Below are 11827 nucleotides of genomic sequence, written 5' to 3'. Positions count from 1 at the left end.
CATATTTCATTTTATAATTTAAATGTAGCATTGATCATTACATATTCTACCATATTTCTAACACGACAGATGGAAATAGAATGAATGAGAAAACAAAAGGCTATTCTCTCCTTTATTGTTCATCATTAAGACCATTGTATAGACCAGGGATCAGCAACCTTCGGCACTGTAGCTGCTGTGAAACTACAACTCCCAGCATGCAAACATGCTTGGCTGTTCTTCTAACTCCCACAGAAGTGAATAAAGCATTCTGGGAGTTGTAGTTTCTGAACAGCTGGAGTGCTGGAGGTTGCTGATCCCTGGTATAGACCATGTACTACAGTACTTTGTTCCAATTTTTGCCATTTGTTTGTGGTCCGTTTAAAATGGTCCATTTTTAGCGGACGGAACATGGACAAGTTTTATTGCATTCGTCTGGATAAATTTCCTTGGCAGCACATGGACTCCACAGCTCAACCAGAGCTTCCCAAAAGAGCTATACAAGCTGGTTCTTTCATCACAATTACGTAAAGTGTACCTGTACTTTCATAAAACTTTTGATATGTCATTGTGACATCTAAAAGGTTTTGATCGGTGGGGGTCCGAGTGCTGAGACCTCCTCCGATAGCTATAACAAGAAGTTAGATGTTCTCAGAGAGTGCTGTCTGCCCCCGCTGATGGAGATGGAAAGTCTAGGGGCCCATCTCGTGTCCGTCTCCTGCAGTGAGGAGAGACCGTGCTCTATGTGAGCGTTCCTAACCCCTCATTTTAGCAATCATCGGAGGTCTCAGCACTCAGACCCCTACCGATCAAAACCTGTGATATGTCACATGCACTTGAAATGGGTTGTACGTAGAGAACAGTATTTTTTCAATATTTTTTTATTATTTTACACATTCTATAAGGCACGCAATATCTACAATATGGGGTCAACTGCAGAAAAAGTTAGTTTATGTTACGGTTGAACAATGAAGCCTTCCTTTCTGGCTTTACCCTTCCGACATGTTGCTATCGATGCTCAAGTGCAGCTGAATGGCAGTTACTGGCACAGGTAGCCAATGGGCTTCTAATGGAGCTCAAGGTGAAGGAAAACAGACTCAAATGGGGCCATTTATCAAACTGATGTAAAGTAGAACTGGCTTAGTTGCCCGTAGCAACCAATCAGATTCCACCTTTCATTTTTGACAGCTCCTTTGGAAAATGAAAGGTGGAATCTGATTGGTTGCTTTGGGCAACTAAGCCAGTTCTAGTTTACATCTGTTTGATAAATGACCCCAAAAATGCATACATGGATATACTGTACACGCAGAAGGAAATTCCTTCTGATAATCCAAGAAGTTTTGTTAATCTGCCACTTATTTCCAGGACAGAACTGCAATATTATCTGGAATTTCAGAAGACTATCCGAAGAAGATTCAGCGGTAACATTTAGTTTGGGGCTCTCTGGCTTCTCCGCCCATGCAAAGTGAGTTTTGTATAGTTTCCTGTGGCCCTGAAATAATCCAGAATATTTGATAATCTGGTACCTATTAGGTCCCACTGATGCCAGTTCAAAGAATGTTACTGAACTGATGATGTACTTTTACTAAGCCCCAAGTAGAACTTATGGGGGGTACGTGCTGTCAAAGATGTAATATAGGTCATACATAGTGGTCACTGGTATAATGTGACACACTTGGTGTATTTCTTATGACAAAGTGGACAATGATAAGAACTGGTCATTTACATTTTATTCATCATTTGCTGATAATACATTTTAAATTTTTTTTTTTTATGAAAATTCTCTGCTTGCTGCCATTCAATAGAAACCTTTATTATTTTATTATTCCCATTGGATGTGACAGACACAGCTCCTCCAGTGAAAGTAAAAAAGTTAACTTTGAAAGTTCCTATAAACTGACAGCAAGCAGAGATCTTCAAAGCCAGGACTGATATAGAAAGTATATTGGAAAACTATACACGTTTTCCTTTTAAAATGAATAACATTTATTTACATAAATCTGAAACCCGGTTTAGGTCATTTACTAATTGTTCACCTCTCGTCACAATCATCATTGCGCTTTTCACAGTAATACGGATCCTTTCAGTTACTAAACCGCAATTGTTACCTAATGATATGAAGACAACCGTATAGCAGTGTGCACTGTGCTGTACAGGTACAGCTTGTGTGTTGTAGTGGAGGTTGTCAGTAGTGTCCATTGGTTTTCATTTAGGATTTATGCAATGATTCAAATGCCCCAAAATAAACATTTTTTAATTTTTAAAGTAATTTTTTTCCCAATAATGTCAATACATAGCAAACTTTGCTAGAAACTAGAAAAAATGTATTCCACTTGGAATAGTTCTGTAAGTGATATTATGGAAATGGAAATAACATTGGGCATCATTACCAGAAAATTATAGAATGCAGTTTATTAATAAGATTTTCCATTTTTTGCAAATAAAGGATATTCTATGTATTACAGTAGGAACCCTCATTATTTACTCCCAGAATACATTTTACATGAAGAAATGTCAAATAATGGACTTAACAAGGGTCAAGTCTTGTGCAGGTAAGATCTACAAAGGGTCTGTTTGTTCTGGATTTAGAACTGCAGTCCAAATGATTGTAGATCTACTGACAATGTAGAAAATCCCAAATTGATCCCCAAATTTAAGTTAAAATTACCGAATAGGTTTTACCTGCAATCCTATATAAACCACACGTGTCAGATGCTTTGCTACACCTGTGTATATGTGTGTTTTGTGTGCCTAGTCAGCTCTGCTACATTAGTATAATGCATTTAATATGCTGTTTCATTTGTATGTATGCATATATAGTTTTTAATCTGTTATTGCTCTTTTGCATGTCCGTCCATGGATTTCAGCTATTTCTGCTCCATCTGCATTTATTTTACGGACCTACGCTGTATTTGTATATGTTTTAACCCTACGCACCCTCTGCTATCGTAGGATGCGTTTTTTTTTATTATTTACTATATCTTTCCCTACTGGAACTTTTCATTTAGGCTACATGCAGACGACCGTATGCGTTTTGCGGTCCGCAAATTGCAGATCTGCAAAAAAACAAAACAAACGGATAACATCTGTTTTTTGTTTTTTTTTGCGGATCCATTGTAACAATGCCTAAAACAGACAAGAATAGGACATGTTCTATTTTTTTGGCAGGGCTACGGAACGGACATACTGATGCGGACAGCACACGGTGCACTGAAATGAATGGGTCTGCATCCTATCCGCTAAAAAAAACGTAACGGACACGGAAACAAACAACGTTCGTGTGCATTTCGCCTTACTTTGAGTTGTTTAATATTCATTTACCTAAGGTCTCCTGCACACGAACGTGTGCGCCCCGTGGCCGTGCTGCAGTAGAGGCAGCCGCAGTGGATCGCAGACCCATTCAGTTTAATGGCTCCGCGATCCGCCCATTCCGCAAAAAGATAGGACATGTTCTATCTTTTTGCGGAACGGAAGTATTGGACGAAAACCCACAGAAGCACTCCGTAGTGCTTCCGTAGGGTTCCGTTCCGTGCTTCCGTTCCGCACTTATCCGCATCTCCGGATTTGCGGACCTATTGAAGTGAATGGGTCCGCATCCGTGATGCGGAATGCCCACGGAACAGCGCCGGCATATTGCGGATCCGCAAATGCGGTTCGCAATACGGCAACGGGCAGCACACGTTCGTGTGCAGGAAGCCTAAAGCTAAAGCTTCTTCTTACTAGTATATTGACTCTTTTGTCAAACGTCCACCTTTTAACACGAATAATAAATGTATTCTCTTAATATCGGAATGTAATGATTCCCCTGGCGTAACCAGAATATACACACCCACAGCTGAAAATAAAAATGAAAATTTTTGCCGCTAAAATATGTAATGCCTTTCAGAAAGCAACAAAGCAAAATTCAATAGGGAGGAAAAGGTTAAACTTAGAATCCCCCCTCCTCCTCCTCCTCACTCCCTGGCTTTACCCACAGAGGGCACTAGGACCCTGCAGACCTCTACTATAGGCTGTGTTACGTCAGAGGGCTGGACAGAACTGCCAGTCTCCTGTGTCCCATCTCCCTGTACCTTAAAGGAAAAATGCTGCTGTCTGTCCCTCCAAGGGCAGGGATCGCCTCTTTCAGCTATACCAGGAGCCATAAGAAGGTAACCCTGCTGACCATACTTGTCTTGTGCCCCTGCTCTACCTGCGCACTCGCACATTTACTGACAGGCCTGTGCTAGCCCTTTAAAATGGTTCACAAATGATTTGTCTGGGAACCAGTTTACCCTTGTAGAAGGCGGGGGACTTACTGGTGTGTGGTGCACTTCTGTCAGTAGGTGCCCGCCGGTCTGATCCCTGCATACATGTATATGGGGTTGAGCAGGAAGCGGACATCATTGCCTTCATGTACGTCTTGGCTTTGGTTACAATATAGCCAAACCCTGCCAAATAGTAGAAGTAGATTACGGTATATTGTCAGCGTCATTGTGTGTCGTACGGCTGTGTGGACTGTGCGGCTTGTGGTGTGTGATGTGTGTGATGTGTGCGCCTATGGAGCTGGATGATTTGGAAGTAACATTGAGAGAGGCACAGAGGAAGGGCATTCACAGGGAGAGAGGCGCACCCAGAGGCAGACAGGAAAGAGAGAGAGAGAGGGAGAGACACAGGCTGTACAAGTAGAAGACACACAACGTAAAAGATACACAAAAAGGAATAACAATGTGACAAAATAGAAACTAGACAATGTATGGTACACAACCGAGAAGAATAAAGACTAGTGTGGACTACTGTGTGCATGCTGGGAACGGCACCGCAACACAGATTTATAACATGATAGCAAATAGACTTACGGAACCGATGCTACATAAAGAAAGGTTAAGGGAACCAATGTATCATCTACAGGACTGCACGTGAGGCCTACTAGGGGCATTTCCCCCTGGAGCTAAAAGAAGATGCAACCCTATGAATTTATCATCGTATCGTCCAACCCTGTGTTATCCATGGTAGCAAATACTGCGGCAATAAAAGGGTCAATTACTTAGATTCTCAGGGAGACTAGATTCAAGGTTGTCAAATGCATCCTATACATATGTATGTATGTGTATATAGAAATACTTCACACTGTCTTTTTAAACTGATGATGTATCTTCTGAATAGGTGATCAGTACTTGATCATTGGTGGTCCGGCACACGGGACCTGCGCCGATCAGCTGTTTGAGAAGGCTGACCTTTTGGCAGCTTAGCCTAGGACATGTGACATCACTTTCATTGGTCACATGGCGTAGGCGCAGCTGGGGCTGAGCTGTGATGCCAAGCACAGCCGCTGTACAATGGTCGGCGATGTGACTGGTGAACTGTGAGAAGGCCGTGGCGCTACTGCAAGCACCAATGCCATCTCAAACAGCTCATCAGAGGGGGTCCTGGGTGTCGTACCCCCACCAATCAGATACTGAAGACCTGTTCAGATAGGTCAGTGATGGCTAACCTCCGGCACTCCAGCTGTGGTGAAACTACGACTCCCAGCACACTCCATTCATTTCTATGGAATTCTGAGAACAGCCAAGCAAGTGTACATCTTGGGAGTCGTAGTTTTACCACAGCTGGAGTGCTGAAGGTTAGCCATCACAGAGATAGGTCATCAGTATAAAAGTATCGGAAAACCCCTTCGAGTGATTTAGGTGTTCTAGTCCTAAATATAGGCGCCGATTTCTTAAACTGGTTTTGTCTTTATTTTGGTGTAAATGGTGGCTTTTCTGTCGTTTTACTTGTAAGACAAATTTATCAACAGTCTGCTAAAAGGCCATTTCAGAAATTCATCAATTTTTTGGGCTTTCCAGTGGAGTGTGTTGGTTTTTGGCCTTATGTATTATTGGGACCTTTGGAAAAGTCCCCCAAAATAGACACCACTGTACTCCTCTCCTGACCTGTCATAGCTCTGGCAGTGAAAATAAGTCAGAATGTGAAAGCTTGCCTGTGCTAAATTTATCAAGTTCTGTGTGCCACTTTCATAAATTTGGTGCATGGACCAGATAGACATAGGCATACGGCCATCCTTCATATAAGATAGGGCCAGGGGCTATCCATAGCATTCAGTATATTGGGCAGACTAGATGGGCCAAATGGTTCTTATCTGCCGACACATTCTATGTTTCTATAGACAAGCGTGAAGACAAACATCAATTCGGCCCTTGTTGATAAATCAGGGCCATAATGTTTCTAACGCAAATATATAAAACAGTACAAAAGTACCACATATAATGCAAATACATAAATCATTCAATAATTTTATACTGATAACACATACATCTAAATACATCTGGATCATATTTCAGTTTAAAGTCTCACTGAGTTTTTAAAAAACTTTGGATATGTCATAGAGATATATCAAATGTTTTGATCGGTGGGTAGCCAAGTGCTGAGACCCCCACCATTTCCTAGAACAGGGGTCAGCAACCCTCGGCACTCCAGCTCTTGTGAAACTTCATTTCCCAGCATGCTCCTTTCATTTACTGCATATGGGAGTTCTGAGAAGAGCGGAGCAAGTATGCATGCTGGGAGTTGTAGTTTCTCAACAGCTGCAGTTTAGGAGGTTGCCAACCCCTGCCCTAGAACGAGGAGAGATAAGCGTTGAATATCATGCGCTCTCTCTCTCACTGCAGGAGAGCATTTGAGAAGGACTCAATAGAAATATGGCCCCATTTCACTTCTGTATCCTACCATGAGCAGAGAGAAGTGATCGGTTCTCTCTCTTTGATCTATGGGGATCTCAGCACTCAAACCCTCTACGATCAAAAACTTTGACATGTTTTTCTCAAAAATTTGCGACCCTTTAATAATTATCTTAACATTAAAGAACAATTACACCTAAAATTAAATGAAAACTCTAGTCCTTAAAATGTCTTCTTCTGCCTAGTTTCCTAGGCCCCAATGCAAAATCTGTAACAGGGTTTTCCAATTATCACTTACCATTTAAACTACTGGTCTGCTCATATGGAAAGAGGAACATTTTGTGCCCCCTCAGGCTCCAGGACCCAGTTACAAGCACAAACCTTGCACCCTCTATAGTTATGGTCTATCTATGCACACACTTCTTACTCTTACACAAGCTTTCTCTTTAGACCATTTGGTCATATTAAGGCCGAATGCCCACGGCCGTGAGCGGTCCGTGGAACCGCGGCCTGGATTCCTGCTGAGAGCAGGAGCGCACGGCGTCATTGGTTGCTATGACGCCGTGCGCTCCCTGCTGCCGTCGCAATACAGTAGTACACTGGTATGATCTACACCAGTGTATTACTGTACTGTGGCGGCAGCAGGGAGCGCACGCCGTGCGCTCCTGCTCTCAGCAGGAATCCAGGCCGCGGTTCCACGGACCGCTCACGGCCGTTAAAAAACGGCCGTGTGCATTCGGCCTAAAAGGGAACCTGTCATAAATTTTATGCTGCCCATACGAACGGCAGAATAAAGTAGAGACAGGTGAGTTGATTTCAGTGGTCGGTCATTTAAATGTTAAAAATAAGTGGTTGCCGAGAACCAACAACACATTGCAGACTGGGCCTAGAAAAGAGTCATGGCCACCTGAGAAGAGTCCTGGTTATTCATGAATTCCTGCTCTCCTGCCCACCTGCTGATGGCTGACAGTCTTCTACCTAGTTTTCTCCCTTTCTGTCTAGCAGAGAACTGCCAATCAGCAGCAGATGGGTGAGAGAGCAGGAGATTATCAATAACCATGACTCTTCTCAGGTAGATTGGACTCTTTTCCAGGCCTGTGCTGCAATAATTATGATGCTGGTTTTCAGAAACCACTTACTATTAGCTGATGAGTGACACACCGCTGAAATCAGCATTTCTGTCACTATTTTATGCTACCCTCATTGAGGTCAGCAAAAAGTTGATGACAGGTTCCTTTTAATGGTCTTCCAATTCGATAATTGTCTCATCTGCCACAAAAAATACCTAAAGCTTCATGTACAACCACTCACAATTGTCACAACCATAAAATGCCTGTACAAGTGGATGTGCTATAAATCGTCCATCTTCTCAATTCAACTAGTAATACGGTACAAGAGGACGACTAGTTAAAAATGATTGTGTGTTTTTATCATTTTGTGTTTATCGCTTTGTGTGTTTGCATTAGACAACTGTTGGCACAAATGCTTAGAACTGTTCATATCTTCATCTTACACAGCTCTTTACCTGTGTACGTTTTATTTCACCATGATTTTAGAATGGACCAAAGTGTATCTCAACCTGAGATCCTCAGGGACATTGCAGACCTAACATGGCTTGTATTCTATGAGGGAGATTTATCAAAACTGGTGTATAGGACAACTGGCTTAGTTGCCCATAGCAACCAATCAGATTCCACTTTTTATTTTTCACAGGTCCTTTGGAAAATGAAAGGTGGAATCTGTTTGGTTGCTATGGGCAAATAAGCCAGTTGTCCTATACACCAGTTTGATAAATCTCCCCCTACGTTTTTTCCTTGAATATAGACAAAAATATACCTAGCTTAGGCCTGTGTTGAGAAGTTGAAGACCTCTAGCCATTTTTTGGTCATATAGCTTTCTAAATTGGTCTACTAGTGCGATGTTTCAAATCTCTGTATAGATAACATTTAATTTCAGCTGTAACATAAGCAGTACGGATGTCTCATTTATGGCTATGCTGTGTATGTTCAAAGATTGCTCTACAGCACGGGTCCTCAACTCCAGTCCTCAGGGCCCACCTGCCGGTCATGTTTTCAGGATTTCCTTAGTATTGAGCAGGCGATATAATTAGTGTCAATGCATCAGGACTTACCACAGGTATTCATTCTATGGGATATTCCCAAATCCTGACTGGCAGGTGGGCCCTGAGGACTGGGGTTGGGGGAACCTTGCTCTACAGCATCTCCTTTATTCTTGTGAATATGCATTGTAGTAATGTGAACATCAAAAAGATACACATTTCATATTGTAGACTCGGAGGCAGCTATGATGTGATGTGCTCTAGACACTTTTGGGGTCATTTATGTTGTAAAGCAGAACTGGCTTAGTTGTCCATAGCAACCAATCAAATTCCACCTTTCATTTTTGAAAGATGGAATCCGATTGGTTGCTATAGGCAACTAAGCCAGTTCTGCTTTACACCAATTTGATAAATAATCCCATTTGTCTTACATAAGTGTTGTACAGTGTCAACAAGGTAGACCTTAACCTGAGATTTCAGCACCATATGGATGTGTATACATGTTCTTGCACATTATAGTCTTACAGAAATAGGTAGACGTCTCTGTGTCAGGAAAGGACATTGTGGTTAGAAATTGTAATTATTATATCCTTTCCATCTGAAGTGTATGTAGTGGTTATTGCAATATATCATGGTCTGGTTTCAGGGATATGTGATGTCCCTCCAATGGGCATGTGCCCAGGTTTGCCCTTTGCTAATGCCAGCCCTGGGATATTTATATAGCTATATTGGTGTAATATACGGTACTGTGCAAAGGTTTTAAGCAGGCGTAAAGTGCTGCAAAGTAAGAATTCTTTCAAAAATAGAAGTGTTTATTTATTTTTTTCAGTTAAAAAAATACAAAGTGAATGAACAAAAGAGAAATCTAAATAAAAATCTATATTTCTTCTGACCAGCCTTTGCCTTCCGAACAGCATCAGGCTACTTTCACACTAGCGCTTGATCGGATCCGTTCTGAACGGATCTGATCATATTAATGCAGACGGAGGCTCCGTTCAGTACGGATCCGTCTGCATTAATAACTTAGAAAAATTTCTAAGTGCGCAAGATGCCTGAGCGGATCCGTTCAGACTTTCAATGTTAAGTCAATGGGGGACGGATCCGCTTGAAGATTGAGCCATATGGTGTCATCTTCAAGCAGATCCGTTCCCATTGACTTACATTGTAAGTCTGCACGGATCGCCTGGCCGTGCGGAGGCGAGCGGAGCGGAGGCTGAACGCCGCCAGACTCATGCAGCCTGAGCGGATCCGCTCCATTCAGACTGCATCAGGGCTGGACGGAGGCGTTCGGGTCCGCTCGTGAGCTCCTTCAAACGGAGCTCACGAGCGGACCGACGAACGCTAGTGTAAAAGTAGCCTAAGTTCTTCTGGACACACTTGAAGGAACTCAGCAGAGAGCTTGGTCCAAATATCATGGAGAACTAACCACAGATCTTCTGTTGATGTAGGCTTGCTCAGATCCTTCTGTCTCTTTATGTAATCCCAGATAGTCTTGATGATGTTGAGATCAAAGCTCTGTGGGGCCATATCTTTACTTCCAGGACTCTTTGTTCTTCTTTACACTGAAGATAGTTCTTAAAGACATTGTGGGGTTGTTGTCCTGCTGCAGAATACATTTAAAGGGGTTATCTGACTATTTGTAACTGATTACCTATCCTCGGGACACCCGCTGATCTGCAGTTTGAGAAGGCCTAGCACTCCTCTGATCGCCGCAGCCTTCTTGCAGCTTACCAAGCACAGCATCGTATATTGTATAGCGGCCGATTAAATAGATAACCCCTTTCATTTTAAAAACTGTTAACACTTCTATTTTTATGGGCGCCCTCGGACAAGACTCCCCACACAGACTGTGGGTTCTTTTTTTGTGCGGCATCAGCACATTTGGTAGTTCTATACCACTGACGGGCTTACCATCACTACGGGACATCGTTACCACCCGGCATTCTCCTTGGTCCAATGACGTTTAGGAATTGTTGTCCATTCTTATCAACGTGGCACGTCGGGAACTATCCTATAGGGTTTATCAGGGATTCCGTCCGGACTAGGGACAGGTATCCGGACGGGGTCGGCCCTTTCGGGGCGAGTGCTCTGTGTAGGTAGGTAGGGTTACCCCAGCTCCCCTCCTGTGATTTAGGGTTTTTTAGGGATAGTTGTTCCCATCCTATCTGCACTGAGTGCCTTTCACAGTCACTTATAGTCCTTCACGACCCTGTCGGACTAGAAAACTACATTTCAGGGTTTCTTGAGGGATGCCTGATCGTCCTCAACTGCAGCACTTCAAACTGGTAAGACTGTTCCTTTTTTATTACGTATCTTGCCTGTATATGCTATAGGACTTCAGGTGCCCTGCAGTTCCAATATTGGATTCTAATACTTGGCGTTTATGTGTTTTGTCTTTTTTTAAAGCTGGTATTATCCAGACATTTTATTGTATTCATTAAAAGTGATATTTTAGCTTCCTTTTTACCCCCGTTTGGGCCTTTGATTTATTACACTTCTATTTTTGGAAGCATTCTTACTTTGCAGCATTTTTTTCCACACCTACCTAAAACCTTTACACAGTACTGTATCAGCTACTCATATCACTAATAAATTCTTTATTTCAATGGTAACTAAATGTTCTCTGCTGAACTGCAGCGCTGGATTTACAAGACAAATAGTAGGTTTAGATGAACAGCAGCGGAGTGTCACTTTACATTGGGGAATACCACAATTTGCAGTTGGATTAAGTTAACTTAATATGATATGTTTTGTAGAGTTAAGGGGTTGAGTAACCCTCGATATATTCAATGCTATGTTGTAACGGGGCTGACATTTCAACTTGATAAAATCACTGTCAGAGGGGCGGAAAGCAACGTAACACTAGTAACATAACGCTGTGATATCAAACTGAAATCAACAATCCTGGCTCACCAAAAAGGTCCAAATGCCAAATAAATGACATGTTAATGTCACAGGGAGAACCCAGTGGGAAGTAAGCATAATGTGCTGGAAGGAACGGTGCTGGCAGGCGCACAGTGATGTCATTCTACAGACCGCTGGGAAAATCCCATGTTTTAGTCAGGGTCCAGATACTGAGCCTAGTTTTCCAGAACAAGATGAAACACTTTATAGTCTTTATTTCTCAGGAAAATGA

General features: G+C 42.4%; 1 protein-coding gene across 2 annotated transcripts in view; it reads left to right on the top strand.

The window, feature by feature from the left end:
- The first annotated feature begins 4018 nt into the window (after nt 1–4018).
- The window catches only part of RBMS2 (RNA binding motif single stranded interacting protein 2), a 90761-nt gene continuing 82952 nt past the window's right edge, over nt 4019–11827 (top strand). For both annotated transcript variants that reach the window (XM_044285992.1, XM_044285995.1), the window contains exon 1: nt 4019–4127. In XM_044285992.1, coding sequence (XP_044141927.1) covers nt 4062–4127 — 66 coding nt within the window. In that variant the 5' untranslated portion in view covers nt 4019–4061. The remainder of the gene's footprint in view (nt 4128–11827) is intronic.

This window comes from Bufo gargarizans, chromosome 3 (genome assembly GCF_014858855.1).
Source record: "Bufo gargarizans isolate SCDJY-AF-19 chromosome 3, ASM1485885v1, whole genome shotgun sequence".
NCBI classification, from domain to species: Eukaryota; Metazoa; Chordata; class Amphibia; order Anura; family Bufonidae; genus Bufo; species Bufo gargarizans.
The sequence above is the reverse complement of the archived record's forward strand: the minus strand, read 5'-3'. Positions and strand labels throughout refer to the sequence as shown.